At 42.6% G+C, this 27,442-nt stretch overlaps 1 protein-coding gene across 2 annotated transcripts in view; it reads right to left on the reverse strand.

The window, feature by feature from the left end:
* Window positions 1-3,194: 3,194 nt before the first annotated feature.
* The window catches only part of OGDH (oxoglutarate dehydrogenase), a 69,242-nt gene continuing 44,994 nt past the window's right edge, over window positions 3,195-27,442 (reverse strand). For both annotated transcript variants that reach the window (XM_081283938.1, XM_081283937.1), the window contains 14 exons: window positions 25,151-25,279; window positions 12,590-12,769; window positions 11,999-12,151; window positions 10,991-11,093; window positions 10,543-10,671; window positions 10,122-10,272; window positions 9,704-9,831; window positions 9,436-9,614; window positions 8,947-9,018; window positions 7,973-8,101; window positions 6,779-6,851; window positions 4,843-5,006; window positions 4,463-4,617; window positions 3,195-4,361 (listed from right to left, as the gene is read on the reverse strand). In XM_081283938.1, the coding sequence (XP_081140064.1) occupies window positions 4,241-4,361; window positions 4,463-4,617; window positions 4,843-5,006; window positions 6,779-6,851; window positions 7,973-8,101; window positions 8,947-9,018; window positions 9,436-9,614; window positions 9,704-9,831; window positions 10,122-10,272; window positions 10,543-10,671; window positions 10,991-11,093; window positions 11,999-12,151; window positions 12,590-12,769; window positions 25,151-25,279 (1,866 nt within the window). In that variant the 3' untranslated portion in view covers window positions 3,195-4,240. The remainder of the gene's footprint in view (window positions 4,362-4,462; window positions 4,618-4,842; window positions 5,007-6,778; window positions 6,852-7,972; window positions 8,102-8,946; window positions 9,019-9,435; window positions 9,615-9,703; window positions 9,832-10,121; window positions 10,273-10,542; window positions 10,672-10,990; window positions 11,094-11,998; window positions 12,152-12,589; window positions 12,770-25,150; window positions 25,280-27,442) is intronic.

Raw genomic sequence — 27,442 nt, forward strand, 5'->3', positions numbered from 1 at the left:
GGTGCAGGTGGCATCTGGTCCCTCAGACCTCAGCGCTTTTGAATTCATAAGATGTTCACAGAGCTCCCTCTTTACCTTCCTACTTTGTTCCGGAGTTAGTTGCTGACTCCAGAATTAAGAAAAATCTGTCCCTTGATCCATAACCCAGACCTTTCATTGAACTGAAATGCTTAAACCCTGTCCTTAAGGCCAAGAGTCAGCACTTGGGACATTAGAGGTGCCCAAAGAAAATGAGGTAAAGGGCCAGCAAGAAGGGAACAGCCCCAATTGCTGGTGCTTCCCTCAGGTGGCCACACCTGACTGCCTAGACCTCTCCTCAGCAGAACTTTTCCTACTAAGGTGGTTTCCTAGATGGACAGGGCAGAGGTCAGGGCAGGGCAGGAACTCCACTGGGCTGAGGAGCCCTAAGGACAGTCCTGGCCCAGTGGAGCTCCAGCTCTGGGATGTGAGGGTTGGCAAGGAGATGGTTTCTGTAGGTCCCAAGCCTAACAAGCTCCTGACCCAAGTGGACAGGGTAAGAACATTGGCCAGGGGTTTGGACTTACCTGGGCATTTGGGGAACCTCAATGGTTCCCATGGCTACCTGACGCCAAGGCTGTGGCCCTGAGCCCATAGGCTAGGGTGGCAGGGGAACATGAAGAGGTGTTTGAGGAGGGTGAGGCCATAGGGCTTCAGGTAAAGCAACCCCTGCAGATGTGCTGGAGAGGATACCTCATTTGTGGAAGCCTCTGGTAATTTGTTTTGGGGATGAAGTAAACCAGGTATGATAGTGTGAACACTGGATCTTGCAAAAAGGATACTTGTGTGGAAAATCGCTGGTGGGAAGATCACAGAATCCCTTTTTTTAGGTAGCAGGAGTCAAACTCAGGGGTATGTGGTCACTGAGCCACATCCTCAGTCCTGTTTTGTATTTTATTTAGAGACAGGGTCTCACTGAGTTGCTTAGGGCCTAGCTTTTACTGAGGCTGGCTTTGAACTAGAGATCCTCCTGTCTCAGCCTGCTGAGCCACTGGGATTACAGGAGTGCACCACTGTGCCCGGCAATCATCTATTGTCTTTGTTCAGTTCAATCCTGATTTAATTCTATTTCAATGGGGAACTTACTATCACCAAAGTTAGTACTACTAAGGAGTACTGAATATTCATTGCAATTGACTGTTTTCACTAAAGGAAAGGAAATTAGGGTGCTAGGCCTCCCAGTCAACTTCGTGGTGCCAGCATCCTTCTTCCTCAAATGTGGACAAACTGGGACATAGTGAAGTCTAAGCTATCACTTGGCTGCCCCCAGGCAACTAGGGCTTGGACCACACTTGAATTCATGGAACAAGTGGTGCTCTTCTTCAGCAAGGTGCTAGCTCATCTAACAGGTGTTACACAATTGGGTACTACAAGATCTCTGGCCTGGTTCTGAAGCCCCCGTTCTCACGGAGCAAGCTGATAATCTCACTGGTCTACGTATTAAGGGCCTTTGAATCCAGAAAAGAAAAAGGAAGTCATATCAGGTCTGGACTCTGGTCCTAACAGTGACACAGGTAGGCAGGTTTTTAGCATCCTTGTCTGCCCTACCCCCACTGGCAACAATTCAGGAGCCTTGAGAACACCTCAGAGACTGAGATGAGGCCTCCCTGTACTTTCAGCTCAAGCAAAGGGTGGGTGCAGGTAAGTGGGCATCAAGTCCAGGCAGTGTGTCTGTGCTTCAGCCCCTCACACATAACACCCCTCATGCCTACCCCCACCCTATCTTTTGCTGCCCCAAGGCCTTGCCCTGTGTCATTACTGTTCTCTTCATAGCACACTTGCACACACAAAAGCCAATACCAGCCCGCTAGTCTCATCTAACATGTAGAATGCTCCCAAGACTACATGGAATTTCTTCCTTCTAACAACTGTTCTTTTCCCATTTGGGGGAAGAGGACAATTGAAAACTGAAGCAGAGGACTTGGGGTGTAGCTCTGTGGTAGAGTGCTTGCTTAACATATGCACCCTGTTTGGTCCAGAATGGCAAAAAAGTGAAGCAGAACAAAATCAACTGGGAACCACCTGATTGGTAATGTTGAGTACTCTGTTCAGCAGTAAAATCCATCAGCAATGGCATCTGACTGTATGGCCTGACTGTCCCCGGTCTTTCCGGAGCTCTTACCAAGTTCTCTTCTTGCATATTCAGGGCTGCAGACCCACATGTAGAGAACTCATTGAGATTCCCCTGCTTACTCCAGTAATTCCAATTGGAAGGGCCTGTGGTCAGTGATCTAAGGGTCACCACACTGAGCTGCTTCAGTAATCAACCTGAGCCCCTTTCTGAGAAATGTTCTCAGGCCCTCAGAATCAGTCTAGGCTCTGTTCATGTGATGTCTTACATCCCTGCCAGCCTGAAAGGTGAGCCCCACCATGGCTGTGGCAATTGCCTTAGGCCCAACACCCAGAGGATGGAGTCTAGTGAATGTCATGATCCTCTGTAGGACTCAGGCCAGAAATCTTTCCAGGCCCAGGGCAGCTTATGTACATCTGATCCACCCTTGCCTGTGGACCATGTCAGATACAGGGAGTGTATGATGACCACAGCCAGATGCAAAGGAGTACCCTGACCTTTGTAGCTCTGCAGATAGGGCAGCTGTTCCCATACCAGGAACCTGTTTTTCCTGGTACAGTTGCCAGTCATGCTGTGATTGCAAGATCCTTGAGTCACACTGCAAGAGGATAGCAGGAGAAATAAGATTCTGAAGAGGTAACAGGGCAAGGGTCAGGGCAGGTACTACCTAGAGAGCAAGGTGCTGGGTCCAGGACCCCATGGCAGGCCAGGGCTTGGCTTGCTTGGTACCGGCTGGAGTGGGCTCTTTACCAGGCGGAACCCTGAATTTGAGTTGGTATGAGATCTCACCTCCAGGTAGGAAGAGCTGCTTGGCTAATAACTGTCAATAAGATAAGCCTACCAGGCATACTGGCTGAAACAGATGCCGAGAGCACTTTTTGTTTAGGTGGACCCAAGGAAGAGAAGGCTCAAAGAGGCTGCAATTATCTACACCTTACTCATGTGAGGGGTTGTACAGGGCCACTGGTGCACTGTGAAGCAGAGCAGGTGGTGGCTGGCACTCCCCATTCATTAAGGAGGGGCTGCTACCCAGGCAGGTTAAGAGAGGCTTGGCTGAGCCTGTTCCCTGGGGAGAAGTTGGAGCACACAGAACAGCAGCAGATAGTCCACGGATAACTTAGTTTATGGGTCAAGCCAATACAATGCAAAGTTATTATTTCTTTTTTAACCAAAATAAATAAATCAGATCTGTCCCTGTGAAGGTCAAAGTAAGGAACAAAGGGCAGCTGGCCCCTTGGCCCACCCAGCCCTCACCCATCCCTCTCTCCTGCCTCTGACCTGCTTTGGCACAGAAAAGAAAAGGATGCATTGAAAGTCTCCATTGTGTTTAAGGGAAAGAGCAGAAAGAACAGTGGAGTGGTTGGGGTGGGGGGTCTGAGAAGGAAGTTGGGGTCAGCAAGACCAATAGCTACAGCCAGTCAGTGCCCTGACTGTGGGACCCAAGAGGGCTACTGGCCCTACAGGGAGTCTATGGGCTCCAGGGGCTGCCTGGCCCCAGGCAGCCTGGGTGGGGCATGACCCCCATGCACAGCCCAGAACCCTTGAAGGGAAAGGCAGCTGAGATGGTCACTGCACAATTGAACCTAACCCCACTGTGCCAGGTCAGGTCGAGGGCTCCCCCACTTCCCTGTTATCCTCATCTCACCCCACGGCTGAGGCCTACCATGCCAGCTATGATTCCTCTGGGGCTTAATATATTAGGCCAGGCCCCAGTAAGCAAAGCAACTCCTAGTTACGGTGCAGGATCTGTGCCTTGTTGGGTGACAAAGACTCCAGCACCCTGGGAAGTCACCTGAGGTCCTGCTTCTGCTTGGGAGATGATATGGTGGGGAGGGGCTTGATTAGAGCTGACCCTCCCCAAGACCATCCTGTGGGGCTCCCTTTCCTTCTCCTGTTCCCCCTGCCTCCACGAAAGCTGCTCAGCTTGAGAAGTCTGCACAGGCTGGACAGCATCTGGAATGGGGAAGGGTCAGCAAAGCACTCAAGGGGGACAACAGTCTAATTCCTATGAGAGCAGAGCTGGGTGGTGGTGTGTGGCACAGCGAGAGGGGCAGAGGTGTGGGCAGCGCTGAGGCACTATTCTTTAGTTGAGAAGCAATGGGCATCATGGATGTGTGGGGGGGTCTGTGGCCCAAGTAACCCCTGGAGCGTCTAAGAGAATTTTTTGAAGGCGTCCAGATCAAAGGCTGTGTCCAGGAAGCGCTGCAGCTCCGTCAGATGGGTTTTCTTGTTGCCAGTAGCTGGAGCAGCTGCTGGATCCCGGCCAGCATACCTGAGAAGGAGCAGTAAGGCAGTGGTCACAGTGGGTACTTTTCCCTCTCCAGCATACTCCCATCAGCCTGAGGGAAGGTCCTATAGGCCCTTCCTGCTCACCAGACAGGCTTGGCACGGTCGATGGTGGTCCGAAGTCTTGGCTTCACATAATCGTAGTAGCCTTGGTTCTTGTGTTCTTCCTGGCACCAAGCCAGCTCAGCATTAGGGTACTTCTGCACCTCCTTCAGCAGGAGGTCAAAGGGGAATGGTGACAGCTGGGAGAGAGCAAGGTCAGATCAGACCAAGAAAGGGATGTTCAGAGGGCATGCAGGGTCAGGAGGGAGGCTTGAGGTTCAGAAAGGGCAGTCATTGTTCTAGGTGAGAAAGGTCAAGCACTAAGGATTCCCAACTTCAGTAAATAATATTCTACAAAGGCACCAGATCCCTGATAGTCCAGAGGGCGGATAATAGCACTCAGATGCCGTGTCTCCTGCCCTTACCTGTTCAATCCTTGTAATGGCCACCTGCTCTGCCATGTCCCTTGCCTTGCGCTCTCGGGTGAGGTCATAGTACACCTTGCCAGTGCAGAAGAGAAGCCTCTTGACTTTGTCTGGGGCCTGAGCTGCAGGGCCATCTTCCGGGATCACCCGCTGAAAGTGGGTTCCTATAAGACAATTCCCATGGACAGGGAATTACTGCTGTGGGTGAAGGGAGGATCCATGAGATAGGGCTATGCTCATGATGCCCCAGATGGTTTCTGAGGGCTTGAGGTGCTTCCACTTCACCAGCCTCTGATGCCTGGATCTGCTCAGACCATAAGTGCTTTGCAGTATACAGCACACCGGACAAAAATTAAACAACAAATGAACAAACTGAAAAACTAATCATACACAAACAGAAATGTTGGGAAAGATGTGGAGAAATTGAATTCCTCTTGTGCACTGCTGGTGGAAATGCTAAATGGCATAGCAACTGTGGAAGAGTTTGGCAGTTCCTCAAAAATAGAATTACCATATGGCCTAGCAATGCCACTTCTGGGTATGTACCCAAAAGAACTGAAAGCAGAGCTTTAAAGAAATATTTGTATACTCCTATCTTAAAATGAAAAAAATTTAAAAAGGACTTGAGCTGGGTGTGGTGGAGCATACCTGTAATCCCAGTGACTTGAGAGGCCGAGGCAGGAGGATTGAAAGTTTGAGGACAGCCTAAGCAACTTAGTGAGACCCATCTCAAAATAAAAAATAATAAGAGCTGGGGATGTGGCTCAGTGGTTAATTGCCCTTGAGTGAAATCCCCAGTACAAAACAACAAAGACTGGTGATGTACCTTAGTGGTAGAGTGCTTCTATTAGTATGTATAACTAACTCTGGATTCAGTATAGTACTAGGAATGAACACACACACAAATACAGGGTAAACATTCCTATCTTTTTTTTTTGGCCTGGGGACTGAAACTAAGGGTGTTCTACCACTGAGCCGCATCCCTAGTTCTTTTTATTTTTTATGCATGGGTCTCACACAGTCACCCAGACTGGTGTTAAACTTGGGATTTTCTTGCCTCAGCTGCTGGGATTACAGGTACATGCATTGCATTTAGCACTAATATTTTTTTCTTCTGCTCTGGTACTGGGGATTAAACCGAGGTGCTCTCTACCATTGAGTTGCATCCCCAGCCCTTTGTATTCTGAGCCAGGGCCTTGTAAATTGTCAAGGCTGGTCTTGAACTTGAGATCCTTCTACCTTAGCCTCCTGAGTTGCTGGAATTATAGGTAGGCATCACCATACCTGGAGAACATCCTTAATATTAAAAACTCCAAAATCTGAAAACTAAGTGCTGACATGATGCCCAAAGTGGAAAATCCCCCACATCTGACCTCATGTGATAGGTTGCAATCAAAATGCAGGTTCACTGAAAGTATTAATAAAAATACCCTCAGGCCATGTGTACAGATGAAAGATACAATTCATTTATGAAACATAAATTTCATATTTACACTTGGGTCCCATTCCCAACTATATTGTCACTGTACTATGATTCTACTCACATAAGGTAACTTGGTGGCCAGGAGGAGCTGTGGACCCTGGGGATATCTGGGCAGCTGCAGGCTGTCAATCCCTGCTTGCCACTGTCCATGAAACCTCAAGCCTTGGCCTCACTTCACACCAGAACTCACAGAACCACCTCCCATGTCTTTTCCTATCCCACAGGGTTTGCTAGGAGACCTGGAATTCTGAGTCTGGGATGAGCTGCTGGAGGACACCATGGGCAACAGCCCTAACTTATAATATAATCTTAGACTCACTTAAGTGTAGTCCTGGGGCACTGGGTCTTGACCCTTTGACCAAAACCTCAGGGAGATTCATAAATGAAAGCTTTGCAAGCCCCACAGAATAGCAAAGAACCTTCCCAGGAAATGCCCATTCCCCTCACACCTACCTGGAAGCATCTCATCAAAGTTGGTTCTGGCCTCAGGGTGGCGCAGCAGGGATTTGGGGGTAAAGATGATTAACTGAAAGACAGAATAGGCTCATGATGGACTGGGTCTTAAAGATTCTACAGAAAGCTGAACATGGTGGTACACACCTATAATCCTAGCAACTTTGGAGGCTGGGGCAGGAGGATTACAAGTTCAAGGCCAGTCTCAGTAACTTAGGCCCTAAAGCAACTTTGCAAGACCTTCTCTCAAAATAAAAATAAAAGACAGGTTGGGGAGGTAGCTCAGTAGTAAAGTGCCCCTAGATTCAATTCTCAGGGGCCCTGCCCCCAAAACGAAAATTCTAGAAGGAAGGTAAAAAGCAAAGGCCACCTAAGCTATGACCTCAAGACGGATAACACAGCCTGTCTTCCCAGTAATAAATAGAGCCTCAATCAGAAGAGGTAGAGGAGGAAAAAGCAGACGACACATTCTCTGCTGTTCACCTCCCCTCACTGGGTGTCCATTCTCTCCAGGGCAGTCTTGACCCAGTCCTGAGCCCTCAGGCCTACTGGAAAGAGCCCTGAGCCTCTCCTTGGTAGTCACAGAGCAAATATACCCTCAGCCCATTTAATGTTACAAGAGGCCAAGCACGAGGCTATCCTGTCCCTTGGGATGCAAGCTGCTGGTGATACATGAGTTGCAAGCCCTCTACACTCCTCACCCTTGCAGTATCCCAGGACAGCAGGGTTCTCCCTGGACCTTTCGTCACACTCCTTCCTCTGCCTGGATCACTTTTCCCACTGGCCCTACTTACCTAGCTCTACTCACCCTTTGACACCCAGCTCAGGAACTACTTCCTGGGGTCCCTCTACTCCCTTGGATCCTAAAGGGGCTCATCTCTATTCCAGAACTCAGTACACTACCTATGATGACCTGCTCACACATCTATTCTCTCCAATGTGTTGGGGCCTACACTCTCCTCTGATCTCTGCATGTTGTGCTTAGCAGCATGTGAAGACCCAGCTGTGTATATGTATGTGTGCGGGAGATCTGGCTCCCTGACACCACATCATGTCCATAACTCCCTTTATAGGCACCAGCTAACCAATTCAGAGTAAGAGGAGCCCTTCTTCTCTGTGCCAATATAGTAGGGGTAAGGCCCTGGGTCATTCTGAGGCCAGACTTGGTCAAAGTAGGGGGACTCCACCACTGACCGGCTTCCGGAAGGGCAACAAGATCTGCCGTCGAAGCACATGGAAGAAGTTGCCCGGAGTAGAGCAGTTGACAACTACCCAATTGCAGTCATACAGCTGATTTATGTCAAAGTTGGATTCCATAAGGTCCTGCAATTTGGAAGGAATGAGAGGTCAGGCAACAGCACTGCACATTCTGCTTGGGAGATTGGAACCACATGGGGGCAGAGAGGCCTCATAGCTCCACCCTCAGGTACCTAACTCACCTGGAGGCTTAAGCAGACACTAATGAGTACAGTGGAGCAAGCAAGCTCGCAGGACTATCTCCACATCCTAAGTCTTAGCCCCATTTAACCTTTTGTAGCCACCTGAAGGCCCAGCATAAACTGATGCTATTTTTTTAAAAAATATTTTTAGTTGTAGATGGACACAAGACCTTTATTTATTTATTTATTTTTTAATGTGGTGCTAGGGATCGAACCATGTACTAGGCAAGTGCTTTACCACTGAGCCACAACCCCAACCCCTGGAACTGATGCTATTTTAGGAGACAATTCTAACATTCCTTACAATTGACTTTCAATAATTTTCTTTGAGCATTTTTTTGGGAGGGGGTGATGCTAGGGACTGAACCCAGGATCTCATGAATGTTAGGCAAGCACTCTACCACTGTATGTACTCTCAGCCCTTCTTTGAGCTTTTTAACATTATTCCAAAATTTTCCCCTTTGAAGTCTGTCTACACGGCAATTTCTGTGGTTTCAGCAACAGGAGGCAAATGGAAAGTAGCTCTTGCATCTTTATTTTCTGTGCCTTTAGAAAGCCACTCATTTCAGGGAGACCAGTAGGCATGAGGCCACACTGGTTCACCCACTTAAGCTCCCAGAACAAAGAAGGGACAACCAAACCAAGGTCTGACACCTCAACACAACCAGATGAACTTTCCTTCCCAAGGTCCCCACCAAATGTCCCAGGAAGCAGGCCTACTCTACTCACTGGCAGGACATCTGAGTCATCATTGCACATTTGCAGGAAACGCTCTGGGCGGGCGGAGGAATGTTCTGGACCCTGGAACCAGACATACAAGTGAGTTTGGAAGTTCTTGCATGCCGATATCTGCTATACTTGCTGTTTCTCTTCCTTTATTAGCTTATTTCTGTTTTTTTCCTCTGCCAAGGGCAGAGTTCATTCAATTCCTCTCCCTCCTACCTACAAGGTGTGGAGGTGGGGGTGGGGGTTGTGAGGAAAGCAAGTGTCCCTTGGACGCCTGCATGCATTGGAGGGAAGGGTCTGCATCAATATCACTATTGTTCATGCAGGGACAGACATGCTGCTTGCATCCAGATGAGTTGCTCTTGTCTTTCAAAGTGGCATTTCCAACTAAGATGGGTGGAAAATGCCAGGAGACACTTGGGTCTTTGGGGTGGGGGTCCTAGGCAAGTCCTTCCCCAGGTCTGGGTCTTGTGAGAAAAAGTAGGGACTTACCATGCCCTCCATGCCATGAGGCAGAAGTAACACAATGCCATTCTGTCGTACCCACTTAGCCTGCCCTGGGCAGATAAACTGATCAATGATACACTGGGCCATGTTGTTGAAGTCACCAAACTGGGCCTCCCAGAGGACCAGCGCATTAGGGCTAGCCATGGCAAAGCCCAGCTCAAAGCCTATAATGCAGACACAAAAGAAAGACATGTCTGAGACATCAGCCACCAAGCAATGAGGACTGTGGATGAGGGGGGTGGTGGGCACTCACCCAGGACACCATATTCAGACAGGGAGCTGTTGCACACAGTGTAGGGAGCCTGATTGGGCCAGAGGTGGTTCATGGGGATGCAGGTTCTCTTGTCCACATTCTGGTCATGGAGCACATGGTGGCGGTGGCTGAAGCAGAACATTAGGATTAATAAACAGGAGCAACTGATCTATCAGGCAACTGACAAATGCAGCACCAACAGACTCATCAGCAGCAACCTGGTATCTGCTAGCTACTGCAAGTGGCACCCTGCCTAGTACTTAACAGGAGCATCCATAATATATCAAGGAAAAGGTAAGGCAGCCTAAACAGCCAGGAATCAGTAACTTTTCTGGCAACAATTTTCTTCTGGAAAATAAACACCGGAGCCCCTCCATTCCATCTGACTTTAAAAGGTAAAAAAGCCTCTAAATGGTACCTGAAGGTGCCCCGCTCCACATCCTGGCCACTCAGCCGGACATGGATGCCCTCCTTCAGGAGTGAACCGAATGCCATGTACTCTGCCAGAGCCCAATCCACAGTCCGGTTTGTCACCAGCTCCTTGCGAGTCTTCAAGATCCGACTCAGCCCTGGAGAGATATAGTATTCACAAAACTTCAGGCTCAGGCCACCCCACTTCCTATGCTCCAGTAAGAAAGGATAGAACCTTCTTTACCCACAGTGTCAAGGTTTCCTGACTTGCTGAGCAAGTGGTGACTATGCAGTCTCTACTTTGCTACATAGCAAGTGCAGGACTTTGTTGAGAGCAGTGGGAGGATCATACCCCAGAGGCCTTGCATGCTGTGGGTCTCTGTAGGGCACCAGAGGTGTTGGCCTGGGCCAAATGCAGCACTGTTTACCTCCATGGATGGTGAAGTTCTCCACAGGCACAGAGCTGGCCACATTCCCGATATGGGTCAGAATATCTTCCTCCAGGCCAGTGGAGGGGCAGGACATGCTCCTGGGCTGACCATCCAGTGTGAAAAAGCCTAAGAGAGCAAGGACAGGCTAAGGCACACCACCTGCTTTAGAAGGGATGTCTGTAGAGCAGATCAGAAGTGCTGCTCCCTTCCAGGAAATGAATTATGACAAAAACATGACTATGGAGAGACCCAGAGTGAGAGATAGTGAAAACTGGATGATGTTCCCCAGAGAGCACTCTGGGGCCCACAGGGGGCTTTGCTGCAACGGTAGACACACTGTATGTTATGGTCACAGCAGGAGTGGGAGTTTTTTTGCTGGGAAGAGGTTTCATGGTCCCATCAGATTCTCAAAGGAGTCTATCTGTGATGTTGCTTCCCCACTCACCAGGCCAGGGGGAGTCAAGCCAGTGCTTGATGTGCAGTATCTTCTCATCTTTGGATCTGGTAAATGCTTCCTCACAAATCTTGTCATACTTGGAGATTTCCTCCTGGAGGGTCAGGCACAGAAAAATCAAGTGAGCACAGCACACCCCCACTGCACGGGCCCACCACACCCTGTCTGGCATACACTGCACCCCTGCCACACACACCCCTACACCCCCCTGCATATTCTCAGACTCACCGGCCTCCAAGCCCGCTCCTCCACAAAATGCACAGCCTTTTTAAGATCTGTGAGCATCTACAACATTCTATTCTTCTTGCTCCTGATAAGTTTCTTTCCTGTATTTGTTGGCTGAAGATCCTGCTGACTCTAAGCCCCTTACCCTAATTGTTTTTTGCTGTTGTTTCTGAGTATTAGGGATTGCTCACAGGATGCTTTAGCACTGAGATATACCCCCAGTCCTTTTTATATTTTTAATTTTGAGACAGGGTCTTGCTAAATTCCCAGGCTGACCTCAGCTTCTGGAGTAGATGGGATTATAGGTGTGTGCCACTAAGCCCAGCTCTGACCCCTACATTCTTAAAATTGGTTCAATTCACACAGGTCCTATGCTGCCCTGAGGGGACTGGGCTCCAGATTTATGTTGCTAGCAACTGTCCTTTATGGACCCTGGTCTGCTCTACCATCTCACAGTTTATGTCCTATAGGGGCTTCCTCACTTACTTTGCCAGAATTCCCTGTCCAGATCACATTGGGCCCTTCACCAAACTGAACTATTCACTTGCATCTCACCCATATAATCTGTGTCAACTGAGAAAATTTATTGGACAGTCACTACCTCATCTCTAGAATACCCTTCTCTTCCCCAAAACACTCCTTTGAGGGCTCATCTCCTTTGTAAAGCATTTTAGTAGTTTAGATGCTCCAAGAAGTTATGCACTGAAATGTTACAGTAGTAAATATTTCACATGCTTTCACTTGGGTCCTAGTGTGAGGCCTGCCAGGACACACCTCATATTCAGGCTGGTTGACCACACCCTGGGACACTAGCAGCTCTGCATACTTCTGTAGCACAGGTTTCTGCTTGCGGATCTGCTTGTACATAAGAGGCTGTGTGAACATGGGCTCATCCATCTCGTTGTGGCCGTTGCGCCGGTAACATACCTGGTTAGAGCAGCAAGAGAAGACTTGAGACACCATGCCTAGTCTCAAGAAAGAGTGCTATAGGGGCAACTTCCCTATCTTACTATGTATTACCAACATGTCAGGTGTCTACTCTGCCTCAGTGTAATTTCCTCTAGAATAGGAACCTTTCCTTTACACAGAAGAGTTGCTCTATCAAATGAGATAAAAGGAAAGTGATTTGGGAGTATGAACTCTTTATTCACCATGCTGTCCCATGAAAGGACCAGATGGGCCCATAAATAGTTCTCTTCATCCCCATAGCTCCTACCTGGAGAGTATTTGGGGATGGGGCTTGGCATGAACATTCTGGAGCTAGATGAAGCCTGGCACTCTAGAGAGCCCTGAGGAGATTCAGATACTAATAGCAAGGGGATAGGCAATGCTCTCCTTAGACATTCTCACCCTGGCATCACTCACCAGATCAACAACCACATCCTTGTGGAAGGTGCTTCTCCACTCAGCTGCCACCTTGCACACATACATGACAGCTTCAGGGTCATCTGCGTTCACATGGAAAATGGGGGCATTCACCACACGTGCTACATCAGTGGGATAGGGGGAGGAACGGGCCATCCGAGGGTCTGTGGTGAAGCCAATCTGCAAGGAATACATGACCTGTCAAGAGGGCACCAGGCATGGGTGGCACAGGACCCAGAGGGTGGCAGGTAATGCTGGACATGGTCTACATTTCCTAGTTGGCTAGTTTGAATGAGCCCAAATGGCCATTAACTTTAAGTTGTTTTTCCCTATTGGGATGACAAAATTCATATATGTTTAACCTGAAGAATTTAGAAGACACATTTTAAAATATTAAAGTTACCTATAATTCCATAGGTTAGAGTATAAATACTTTTTTTTAGAAATACCTTTATTTGGGCTGGAGTTGTGGCTCAGTGGTAGAGTGCTTGCCTAGCAAGGCACTGATTTCTATCCTCAGCACCACACAGAAAACAAACAAACAAACAAAAAAAACCCCAACCTTTTATTTTATTTATTTTTTAATGTGGTGCGAGGATTGAACCCAGTGCTTCATATGTGTCAGACAAGTGCTCCACCACTGAGCTACAACCTCAGCCCTAGAGTATAAATACTTTTGACATTGTCCTTCCCAGATTAACAACATAAGTATACATACACACACACACACACACACACACACACACACACACAATTTTTAAAAAATATTTATTTTTCAGTTTTAGGTAGACACAATATCTTTATTTTTTAAATTTTTATGTGGTGCTGAGAATCGAACCCAGTGCCTCAGGCATGCCAGGCGAGCGCACTACCACTTGAGCCACAACCCCAGCCCCCACACACAATTTTTAAAGTGTGGCATCTTGTTTCCATAATTTTGTACTTTATTTAATATTATGAACATTTTTTTTAAATGCTCATGGTAGCTTCCCTACCTCCTGGCTCCATTCTTTTTTTTTAAAATATTTTTATTTTTACTTATTTTTATGTGGTGCTGAGGATTGAACTCAGAGCCCTGCATGTGGCTAGGTGAGCACTCTACTGCTGAGCCACAACCCCAAACCTGAACATTTTTTCTTTAAAAAAGAAAATATGAAGGCTTCATAATACTACCACTCATATATATATATTTTTTTCATAATTTTGTAACTACATTTAAAATTTTATTTCAAACATAAAGTTGATAATACTATATTAATAACCCATGAACCTATCACTCAACATAAATCTTAACAGTTTTGCCATACTGGCTTCTGGGCCTTTGCTCAGGCTGCTGGAGCCTGGACCACAGGACTTTCTCCACTGAAATTAGAGGACATTCCATCAGTTGCTCTTTATATTTCGTATGTCAATAAACAGCACAAAGCATCTTTTTTCACTTGTTGGTAACTAAAATTTTTATTACTTCACTCATGAAAAAACTTAACAGATACTGCAAAGAACTCCCATATACTCTTCATTAAATTTGCCAAAGTCTACATTTTGCCCTTTGCTTTATTATTCATGCTCTTTCCCTCACACAAACATCCTCCTTTCCCCTGAACCATTTAGGACAAGAACTTTCCCTAACCTAGTCAGAGCTCAGCCTCAAGCAATTTATATTATATAGTATCATTATTCAAACCAGTCTCATGTGGTATCACATGACCACCATCTGATTCATAGTCCAAACATACATTCCATCATCCCAAATAATGTTTGCAGTATTGCCTTCTTTTCCTCAGTTCAGAGGAAAAAAGATATATTTAGTTGTCATTTCTCTCTACTCCATGTTAATGTTGAAGGCTCCTTTGCTGCCTTTGTTCTTTCATAGCACTGACATTTCTAAAGAGTAGTTGCATTTTTAAAACTATACAAATATAAATTCTTGTTCCTTATAAATGGTATCATACTCTATATATTGTGTAAATCCTTTGCAATTTGCTTTTAGTACAACATATGTATTTATGATTTGTCCAGGTTGAAACTTAGCTCTATATCCTTTAAAACAGCCTAGTGCCGGGAGTGGTGGTGCATGCCTGTAATCCCAGTGGTTTGGAAGGCTGAGGCAGGAGGATTATGAGTTCAAAGCCAGCCTCAGCAATTCAGTGAGGCCCTCAGCAACTTAGTGAGTCCCTCTATCTAAATAGAATGTAAAAAAGGGCTAAAGATGTAGCTTAGTGGTTGAGAGCCCCTGGGTTCAATTCCCAGTACCAACAAAACAAAACAAACAGGGCTGGGGATGTGGCTCAAGCGGTAGCGCGCTCGCCTAGCATGCGTGCGGCTCAGGTTCGATCCTCAGCACCACATACAAACTAAGATGTTGTGTCTGCCGAGAACTAAAAAATAAATATTAAAAATTCTCTGTCTCTCTCCTCTCTCACTCTCTCTTAAAAAAAAAAACAAAAACAAAAACAAAAAAACAAACAAACAAATAACAGCCTACTAATGAAATGTTACCACAAACAATGTGGCTCTACCACATTTGGGGTAGTACAATTTATGGTTTTGACCAATATTCTTCTACAAGAATACTGAGTGTCTGATCTATAGCTTTTAGGAGAGATTTCTAGAGCAAATATACTTTCTTTTCAGCAGCACACAGTTCCTTCTCTAAAACAGACTATATCTTATGCCACAAAGCAACTCTTGGTAAATACAAAAGAAAAAGAGAGAGAGAGAGAGAGAGAGAGAGAGAGAGAGAGAGAGAGAGAGAGAGAAAGAGCATTCTATCAGATCACAATGAAATTAGAAATCAACGATAAAATAAAAAATAGAAGCTAGTATAACAAATGCAGACTAAATAATACACAATTGAATGATGAATGGATAGAAGAAATCAAGGATGAAATAAAATTTTTTAGAGGTAAATGAGAATTGATACAACATATCAAAATCTCTGGGACACTATGAAGGCAGTACTAAAAGGAAAGTTCATTGCATTGAGTGCATCCATTAAAAGAATAAAAAGTCAACAAATAAATGACCTAACACTACATCTCAAAGCCCTAGAAAAAGAAGAACAAATCAACACAAAAAGCAGAAGACAATAAATAATTAAAATCAGAGCTGAAATCAATGAAATCAAAACAAAAGAAACAATTGAAAAAATTGACAGACAAAATAAATAAAATAGATAAACCCTTGGCCATGCTAACAAAGAGAAAAAGAGAAAACTGAAATTACTAAAATACAAGATGAAGAAGGAAATACCACAACAGACACATTGGAAATACAGAAGATAATTAGAAACTATTTTGAAAATTTATACTCTAATAAAATAGAAAACATCAAAGACATTGACAAATTTCTAGAGACATATGACCTACCCAAACTGAACGAGGAGGTCATACATGATTAAACAGATCAATAATGAAATGGAAAACAACATCAAAAGTCTACCAACCAAGAAAAGCCCAGGACCAGATGGATTCTCACCCGAGTTCTACAAGACTTTCAAAGAAGAATTAACATCAATACTCCTCAAAGTATTCCATGAAATAGAAAAGGAGGGAATCCTTCCAAAATCATTCTATGAGGCTAATATTACTCTGATACCAAAACGAGACAAAGACACATCAAGGAAAGAAACCTTCAGACCAATATCCCTGATGAACATAGAAGCAAAAATTCTCAATAAAAGTCTGGCAAATCGCATACAAAAACATCAAAAAAGATAGTGCACTATGATAAAGTGGGATTCATCCCAGGGATTCAGGGTTGGTTCAACATATGGAAATCAATAAACGTAATTCATCATATACACAGACTTAAAAACAAGAATCATATGATAATTGCAACAGATACAGAAAAAGCATTTGACCAAAATACCACACACCTTCATGTTCAAAACACTAGAAAAACTAGATAGTAGGAATATATCTCAACATTGTAAAAGCTATATATTCTAAATCCAAGGCCAACATCATTCTAAATAGAGAAAAATTGAAAGCATTTCTGCTAAAAACTGGAACAAGACAAGGATGTTCTCTTTCACCACTTCTATTCAACATAATCCTTGAGCAATTAGACAAAAAAAAAAAAAGAAAAATAAAAAGAAAAATAAAAAGAAAAAAGAAAGAAAGAAAAGAAATTAAAGGAATACAAATAGGTAAAGAAGAACTCAAACTATCACTATTTGCTGATGATAAGATCCTAATCCTAGAAGATCCAAAAAATTCCACCAGAAAGCTTTTAGAACTAATAAATGAATTCAGCAAAGTAGCAGGATATAAAACCAACACCCATAAATCAAATGCATTCCTATACATCAGCGATGAATCCACTGAAAGAGAAATTAGGAAAACGACTCCACTTACAATAGCCTCAAAATAAATAAAATCCCTGGAATCAATCTAAAAAAAGAGGTGAAAGACCTCTCCAATGAAAACTACTGAAAGAAACTGAAGAAAATCTCAGAAGATGGAAAGTTCTTCCATGCTCCTGGATAGGCAGAATTAATATTGTCAAAATGGCCATACTACCAAAAGCATTATACAGATTTAATGCAATTCCTATTAAAATCTCAATGACATTCTTCTTAGAAATACAAAAAGCAATCATAAAATTTATTTGGAAAAATAAGAGATCCATAATAGCTAAAGCAATCCTTAGCAAGAAAAGTGAAGCAGGAGGCATCACAATACCAGACCTTAAACTATATTACAGAGCTATAGTAACACAAATGGCGTGGTAGTGGCACCAATATAGACTTGTAGACCAATGGTACAGAATAGAGAACACAAAGACAAATTCATGTAAATATGGTTAACTCATATTAGAGAAGGGTGTCAAAAACATTTCACTGGAGAAAAGATAGCCTATTCAACAAATGGTGTTGGCAAAACTGGAAATCCATATATAGCAAAATGAAATTAAACCTTTATCTCTCACCCTGCACAAAAATCAACTCAAAGTGGATCAAAGACACTAAACAGAGACCCTGAAGCTAATAGAAGAAAAATAGGCCTAAATCTTCATCACATCAGCCTAGGATCTGATTTCTTTTAATAAGACTCCTAAGTACAAGAAGTACAATCAAGAATCAATAAATGGGGATGGATTCAAATTAAAAAGCTTCTTAGCAAAGGAAACAATTAATAATGAGAGGAGAGAGAATACAGACTGGGAGAAAATCTTTATCACATGCACCTCTGATAAAGCATTAATATCTAGGATATTAGAACTCAAAAAACTTAACACTAAAAAAAAGAAATAACCCAATAAAAAATGGGCTAAGAAATAGACACTCACTTCACAGAAGAAGAAATACAATAGATCAACAAATATATGAAAAAATATTCAACAACTCTAGCAATTAGAGAAATGCAAATCAAAACTACTCAAGATTTCACCTCATTTGTGTCAGAATGGCAATCATCAAGAATACAGGCAACAACAAATGTTGGTGAGGATGTAGTGAAAAGGTACACTCATACATTGCTGGTGGGACTGCAAATTGGTGCAACCATTATGGAAAACAGTATGGCGATTCCTTAGAAAACTGGGAATGGAACCACCATTTGACCCAGCTACTCCTTGGTTTATACCCAAAGGACTTAAAATCAGCATACCATAGTGACACAGCCATGTCAATGTTTACAGCAGCTCAATTCACAATAGCTAGATTATGGAACCAACCTAGGAGTCTCTCAATAGATGAATGGATAAAGAAAATGTGGTATATATATATATACTCAATGGAATACTATTTAGCTTTTTTTTTTTTAAACAAAAAAAAAAGTGAAATCATGGCATTTGCCAGTAAATGGTTGGAATTGGAGAATATCATGCTAAGCAAAATAAGCCAATCCCACAAAACCAAAGGCCGCATATTTTCTTCTAATATGTTGGTGCTAATTCACAATAAGTGGGGGGGGCACATCAGGGAAGAACAGTGTTACCTTAGATTAGGTAGAGGGAAGTGATAGGAAGGGAGGGAAAGGGACGTGGGGATAGAAAAGGTAGTAGAATAAAACAGACATTATTACTGTATGCATATATGTGACTACATGACCAATATAATTCCGCAACATGTATACTCAGATAAATGAGAAATTATATCCCATCTATGTATGATATATCAAAGTGCATAAATGCATTCTACTGTCATGTAAAACTAATTAAAGCAATTTTTTTTAACACAATACCTTTATTTTATTTTTATTTATTTTTTTTCTGAGACAATTTTTTTTTATTGGTTGTTCACAACATTACAAAGCTCTTTTTTTTTTTTTAATATTTATTTTTTAGTTCTCGGCGGACACAACATCTTTGTTGGTATGTGGTGCTGAGGATCGAACCCGGGCCGCACGCATGCCAGTCGAGCGCGCTACCGCTTGAGCCACATCCCCAGCCCCCATTACAAAGCTCTTGACATATCATATTTCATACATTAGATTGAAGTGGGTTATGAACCCCCAATTTTACCCCAAATGCAGATTGCAGAATCACGTCGGTTACACATCCACAATTTTACATAATGCCCTATTAGTAATTGTTGTATTCTGCTACCTTTCCTATCCCCTACTATCCCCCCTCCCCTCCCCTCCCATCTTCTCTCTCTACTGTAATTCATTTCTGTAATTTCATCTACTGTAATTCATTTCTCTCCTTGTTTATTTTCCCATTCCCCTCACAACCTCTTATATGTAATTTTGTATAGCAATGAGGGTCTCCCTTCATTTCCATGCAATTTCCCTTTTCTCTCCCTTTCCCTCCCATCTCATGTCTCTGTTTAATATTACTCTTTTCTTCCTACTCTTCCTCTAATTAAAGCAATTTTAAAAAATTAAAAAAAGAGGGTTGGGGCTATAGCTCAGTGGCAGAGCGCCTGCCTCGTATATGGTGAGGCACTGGGTTCGATCCTCAGCACCACATAAAAATAAATATATTGTGTCCATCTACAGCTAAAAAAAAGAAAAAAGAAAATAAGAAGATGGACAAACCTAAAGCCTTGCACATATTTGCATAGCCTGACTATATAAACTTTAAATGTTAATATTGCAAAAAAAAAAGGGGGGTCTCACATCAATGATTTAGGAAACTATACAGAGAAGACAAAAATCAAACCCAAAACTAGTAGAAGGAATAGAATAACAAAGAACAAAAATAAAAATAGAAAACAGGAAAACAAAGGAGGAAATACAATGAGACCAAGACTGTTCCTGGGGGAAAAGAAGATGAATCTATAAACAGACTAACAAAGAAAAGACAGACACAAATGAATCAAATCAAGAATGAAAAAGAATACCATCCACACAGATCCTGCAGATTCTAGTAACAGGCTATTACAAACTTTATGCTCATAAAACCTGTAGCCTAAAGGAAATGGATTCACTTTCTAAAAGATAAAAACCATCAGGGCCTTACTAGGAAAAAAAAAAAAAAGGAAAAAAAAAAAAAAAAAAAAAAAAAAAGAAATAGCCAGCCAACATAGTCCTGTTATTTAGTATAGAAAGTAAACTCATAAAGTTCTCACAGGGATCTTCATGGCTGTTAGATGAAACATATGTATTTACCCTATTCCTCCTGCTAAACATAGCTAAAACCCCTGGACATCATATGCAGAACAAATATACAACTCAGAAGTTGGCCAGAAGATGACAGCTCATTAGGGATCTCAGTTTTCTGGGTTTTCTTTTTACCTCATTCATTATCTCCCACTGAGCACTAGAGAAGTGGGTGACTTGAAAACACCAACAGGAATAGACAAAGGGCCAGGGAAAAGACAGTCTATTAAGACATGAAATGTTTAGACAAAAACCATGCTCCAACCAAGCATGACAAAACCCCCCCCCCAAAAAAAAAAAAAAAAAAACAACCATCAACCTCCTCCCCAACAAACTGGTCTCACAATTGACAATAAAGGCCCACTATAGCCCAGATCAATGGTGATCAGGTCATTAGGTTCCAAGACCCCTCACTAGTATGAGATGGTATTAGAGGAAGCTGAGAAGAGATTGCACAACTGCCCAGCAGGAATAAGGCCATGTCGGGAAGAGTAATGAAGCACATTTATGTGCATCTGTAAGGTACCAATCAAAAATAAATGAAGACCAGGTGTGGTAGCACATGCCTGTAATCCTAGTGGCTTAAGAGGCTAAGGCAGAAGGATTACAAGTTCAAAGCCAGCCTCAGGAATTAGCAAGGACTTGAGCAACTTATCGAGACCCTTCTCTAAATAAAATATAAGGACTGGGGATGTGGCTCAGTGGCTAAGCGTCCCTGGGTTCAATCCCTGGTACCACAAAAATAAAATAAATAAGTAAAAGGAAGACCAGAAGAGGAAGAAGAATGTGGGGAGGGAAAAACAGGGATACCAGTACTGAAATGGAGTAAATCAAATTCCATACATGTATGATTCTGTCAAAATGAACCTATTATTTATAACTATAATGCATTAAAAAACCCACAAAACAACAACTGTGCGCTAGATGAACTTTTCTCCAAAGTATCCAGCCTCAAGTATTTCGACATAGCAATAGAAAATCAAACTACAGACCAGAAGAAATAAAAATGAACAGAGCCACAGGTCCTATGGGACTATGACAAAAGACCTAATGTTCTAGTTACTGGAGTTCTAGAAAGATGGGACAAATGTCTAAAATTTTCCATACTAATCAAGACATAAAACTACATATTTAAGATGCTGATTAGTGTCAAATCAATTCAATGAGGGAACAGTCTTTTCTACACATAATATTGGAACAACCGGTATACATGTACAAAATACACAAAAACTTGTACCAGACACAAAAACTAACTTAAAAAGGAAGATAGAGGTAACAGATAAACATTATAGAACTCTTAGAAGAAAACATCAGAGTAAATCTTTGTGATCTTGGGTCAGTAAACACCTTTTTAGACATGACACCAAAAGGAAAAACTGATAAATTGGACTTGATAAAAAAAAAAACTACAGAGTGCTTGCCTAGTATGTGCAAGGGCCTGGATTCAATCCCCGGTATTACAAAATAAAATCTACTGTGTTTCAAAGGACACCAAAAACATCTATGAGAATGGCAGAAAATATTTGTGAATCATATAGCTGATAATGGGGTTATATCTGCAATATATAAAGAATTCTTCTTCTCCTACCCCCAGGAGAACTAGAGATTAAACCAGGAATCTACATTTGCTAGTCAAGTGCTCTAACACTGAGCTACATCCCTGGTCCTTTTGTTATTTTGAGACTTATAAAGTTGCCCAGGCTGGACTCAAACTTGACATCCACCTGCCTCAACCTCCCGAGTCACTGAGATTAATAGGAATGAGCCACCATGCCCAGTTTATATTAAAAACTCTTACAATGCAACAATAAAAAGATAATACAATTCAAAATGGGCATTTGCTGGGTGTGGTGGTGCATACCAGTAATCCCAGCCACTTGGGAGGCTGAGGCAGAAGGATTGCCAATTTGAGGTCAAGTGTGACAACTTAACAAGACTCTGTCTAAAGATGAAAAATAAAAAGGGCTGAGGATATAGTTCACTGGTACAGTGTCCCTGGGTTCAATCCCTAGTACCTGCCTTGCCCCTCCAAAAAAGCAAAGGATCCGAGCAACTTATCGAGACCTTCTCTAAATAAAATTTAAGGACTGGGGATGTGGCCCAGTGGCTAAGCGCCCCTGGGTTCAATCCCTGGTACCACAAAAATAAAATAAATAAATAAGTAAAAGGAAGACCAGAAGAGGAAGAATGTGGGGAGAGAAAAACAGGACACTGAATAGAAATTACCCAAAAAACATAAACAAATGGCCAATAAACACTTGAAAAGATGGTAAACATTAGCCATTAGAGAAATGCAAATCAAAAAACATCTGATAAAAATAACTTTAAGTTCATAATAAATACTATACAAGTAGGAACAGCCTGGTAAAGGACATCTACAAAATTCCTATAGCTACCATCGTATTTCATAATCCAAACTGAATATTTTATCTAGAAATTAGCAACAAGGAAGGATTGTTGACTCTTCACCCACTTCAATGTTGTGTTGAGGCCCCTAGCCAGTGCAAAAAGGTATAAAACAGAAACACAAAGTGTATTTTTATTTCCAGTCTATAGACAGGAAAGTAAGAAATACAACTATTTGAGACCACATGCTCATCTATACAGAAAATCCCAAAGCATTCTCAAAAACAAAAACAAAAGCTGGGCATGGTAGTATGTCAGTAGTACCAGCTACTCAGAAGGCTGAGGCAGGAGGATTACTTGAGAAGGAGTTTAAGACCAGCCTGGGCAATACTCTGGGTTATCTACAGATGTGGCTTTTTCAGTGCTTTCATCTGTCACTGGCAAGACTGTTGTACCTAACAGGACCCCAGGGAGAGCCATGTATTGTAGCCACCAGACTGTGAAGCAAAGCTTTCTGAGTAGAATATTTAAATTACATGAGAAACCACATAACTACACCATGACCACATCACATTTCTCCACTGTATGTGCCAAAGATATTATAATGAGGACTTGTCCAAGGCCTGGGTTATACATTAACCCAGGACCACCCCCTCATCCAGGCTAAGAATTTACTCAAACCTTTTTCAGGGATTGACATGCATTCATTGGTCTTTGGCTTCCTATTCCTTAAAATAAGTATTTAAAGTCTTTGGTGCCTCTCCTATTTTTTGGACTTGAAGAGATTACTAAACAGATCCTGCTATCAGAGTTGCCTGGGATTTACCTGAGTCTAGAGACTCATGGAAAATTCTCTCTCTCTATTTTTCAGCTGTATTTACTCTTCTTTCCAGGGCTTCCAATGCATCTGTATTATCTTTTATTTTTTCTTTTTTGACTACTACTGTTTTATTTTAGTACTGGGGATTGAACCTAGGGGCACTCTACCACAAGCTATATTCCCAGCCCTTTTTGTTATTTTTTATTTTGAGACAAGGTCTTGCTAAATTGCCCAGGCTACCTTGAACCTGCAATCTCCTGTCTTAGCCGCATGAGTCACTGGAATAATAGGCATGCACCACCACTCCTGGCTTTCTTTTATTGTTTTTTTTTTTCCCAGATTAAAGACCATTCTCCTTATTAAACATTCTCCTGTTAAGATTTCAATCTCTATCTATTCTATTCTTGTTTATTTCTTTAAAATACAGAGTTCAATACATATACAAACTATGAAAATCCACATGCTAAATAGAATTTGAGCCTAGAATAGTAAGGCATGCTTGTAATCCCAGTGATCTGGGAGGCTGAAGCAGAAGGATTGCAAGTTTGAGGCCAGCCTAGGCAATTTAAGAGAGCACAACCCTGTCTTAAAATTAAAGACAGACAACAAAAGAAATAACCAACTGGATTTCATGACAAAAATTTTGTGCAACAAAAGGCACTAACAGGGTAAAAAGTTCACAGAATAGGAGGTCTGTAAATTGTATATCTGATAAAGGATTAATATCTATAAAATAGAGGCTGAGGCTGTGGCTCAGTGGTAGAGCACTTGCCTAGCATGTGTGAGGCACTGGGTTTGATTCTCAGCACCACATATAAATAAATGAATAAAATAAAGGTACATGCATCTAAAAATTTTTAAAAGTCCTACAACTCAAAGACAAAAAAATAACCAGATTAAAATAAAACACTTTATGAGAATATGAATAACTGGAACCCTTGTGCACTGCTGGTAGGAATGTGAAGTGAAACAGCCACAGGGGAAAATAGTATAGTATTCCTCAAAAAGTTAAAAATGGGCCTAGGTCTGGGAATGTAGCTCAGCTAGTAGAATGCTTGCCTTGCATGCACAAGGCCCTGGCTTCAATCCCCAGTATCACCAAAAAAAAAAAAAAAAAAAAAAAAAAAAAGAAGGGCCTATTATATGATGTAGCAATCCCACCTCTGATTGTATATCCAAAAGAACTGAACGCAGGGTATTGAAGATATGTTTGTATATCTATGTTCATAGTAGCATCATTTTCAATACTAAAACATGGAAGCAACCTAAAAATCCACTGATGAATGACTCCATAAGCAAAATGACGTATATTTATGCAAGAGTATCATTCAGCCTTGGGGGCTGGAGCTGTGGCTCAGCGTTAGAGTGCTTGCCTAGCACGTGCGAGGCACTAGGTTCGATCCTCAGCACAACATAAAAAAATTTAAAAAATAAAGATACTGTGTCCAACTACAACTAAAAAATATATATTAAAAAAAATTCAGCCTTGCAAAGGAAGGAAATTGTGACACATGCTACAATATGAATGGATCTTGAAAACATCATAGTTAGTGAAATAAGACATCATATACTATGGTAAATAAGAATGGATAATAAGCTGTTATAGGACCCCAGTTCCTTAAACAAAGAGAAAAACAGCCACCTGAGTGTCTATGGGTCTAAAAAGGAAACATTTTAGAAGAATAATACCATCTTAAACAAAATCTCTCTAATTAAAAATAAAAAGTAGTTTTCTGTGTTGTCCAAATTTGTAGCAACAGACATATCTTTATAATTAGAAACAGTGAATATTCTAAACAACCAAGAAAACCCTCAGGAGAGACTGATTAGATCCTCGGTAGATACCTGGTTGTTGACGACCACATGCACGGTGCCATGAGTGGTGTAGGATGGCAGATCGCTGAGGTGGAAGGTCTCGTACACAATGCCCTGGCCAGCAAAGGCAGCATCCCCATGCAGGAGGATGGACATTACCTGCAAAGCAGACTCCAAATGTAACACATCTTGACCACAAAACTCACAAGGTAAGTGGAGGAAATGAGTCATAATTTGCTTTTCAAAAATAATGTTTTGAGATATTTTAAAACTTAGAAAGTGGCAGGAGAGTACAAAGGACTCCAGTCCCTTACCCACCTTCCTAATACCTTGGTACATTTGATACTCATCCACAGAGCCCTCAATCTTGTCATCACCTATTCTGAACATGGGAAGAGCCACAGAGCCAGTCAACTCTCAACACCTCCTCAGACCATTCTCCTACACACCACTAGACCCTCCCATTCCCAAGAGCAATACTGGCCACACCCACTTACTTCAGACCCCATGGAGGATGGGCTTACACTTCTCCCTCATATACTTGGTTGCAACACCTCTTTGGCTGCTGAAGCAGCACCTGTATTAGATGGGTTAACCCTGGTCACCTAATCAAGTCACTACCTGCCATTTCCCCTTAACTCACCAACTTCTTGGCAGTGAGTACAATGGTAGTATTTTATAAGGAGCAAACAGTATACAGAACATGTCCTCCTCATACCTCACACCCCCATCCCAGCTTCAGCAGCACTGACTGGTCTACCTAAGCCAGCTCCTTGGGTGGCTAACTGATGCGACCGCTGATTTCTGTTACTCCTACATATACTGGCATTCTCTGCAAGAAAGAGCTTACCCTTCTCCCTCATATACTTATCTGTATTAATACATATTTATGTCTCCTATTTTGACAGGTTGTATGTAATAGATCAAAACCATCAGTTATTCAGATGATTGGGTTTTTCCAGCTGGCTCCAGTCTGCTCTGGGCAGCCTGTCTTCAGGGTACCTCCTTGCTTTCTGGAACAATTGTACTGCAGCCTCATACTATGCTATCCCTGTCCAGTCCTGATTATTCCTGCAGAATATGAGATTTAGGACCAATACTTGTATGTTTTCACTAGGCCCTGTGAGCACAGAGCTAGAAAACACGTGGGTATGTATGCATGTGTGCCCACACACACAGGTTATTTCTGTATCTGTATGTATATATAAAACAAAATGAGTTCATACTAATACCTCCAAATTCCAACACATTTTTCTTTTTATTTTATTTTTTTTAATTGGTTGTTCACAACATTATAAAGCTCTTGACATATCATATTTCATACATTAGATTGAAGTGGGTTATGAACCCCCAATTTTACCCCAAATGCAGATTGCAGAATCACGTCGGTTACACATCCACAATTTTACATAATGCCCTATTAGTAATTGTTGTATTCTGCTACCTTTCCTATCCCCCCTCCCCTCCCCTCTTCTCTCTCTACCCCATCTACTATAATTCATTTCTCTCCTTGTTTATTTTCCCATTCCCCTCACAACCTCTTATATGTAATTTTGTATAGCAATGAGGGTCTCCCTTCATTTCCATGCAATTTCCCTTTTCTCTCCCTTTCCCTCCCATCTCATGTCTCTGTTTAATGTTAATCTTTTCTTCCTGCTCTTCCTCCCTGCTCTGTTCATAGTTGCTCTCATTATTCAAAGAAGACATTTGGTATTTGTTTTTTAGGGATTGGCTAGCTTCACTAAGCATAATCTGCTCTAGTGCCATCCATTTCCCTGCAAATTCTATGATTTTGTCATTTTTTATTGCTGCATAGTACTCCATTGTGTATAGATGCCACATTTTTTTTTTATCCATTCATCTATTGAAGGGCATCTGGGTTGGTTCCACAGTCTAGCTATTGTGAATTGTGCTGCTATGAACATCGATGTGGCAGTATCCCTGTAGCATGCTCTTTTAAGGTCTTCAGGGAATAGTCCGAGAAGGGCAATAGCAGGGTCAAATGGTGGTTCCATTCCCATCTTTCCCAGGAATCTCCAAACTGCTTTCCAAATTGGCCGCACCAATTTGCAGTCCCACCAGCAATGTACAAGTGTACCCTTTTCTCCACATCCTCGCCAGCACTTTCCAACACATTTTTCTAAGCTGCCTCCTTCCATGCTTACCAACACCTCCAGCGGCCAGGCACTTCACTCCCACTGACTATAGCAAATGTGCTCAGTATCCTTGAGAACCCCTGCTTCTTAGATATACATGCTGTGCCTTTCCCAAATCTTTATATTAGTGAGGGTTCTTCAGAAAATCAGCCAGTGGGGCTGGAGG

Source organism: Spermophilus citellus (assembly GCF_964194105.1).
Source record: "Spermophilus citellus genome assembly, chromosome: 3".
Lineage (NCBI taxonomy): Eukaryota > Metazoa > Chordata > Mammalia > Rodentia > Sciuridae > Spermophilus > Spermophilus citellus.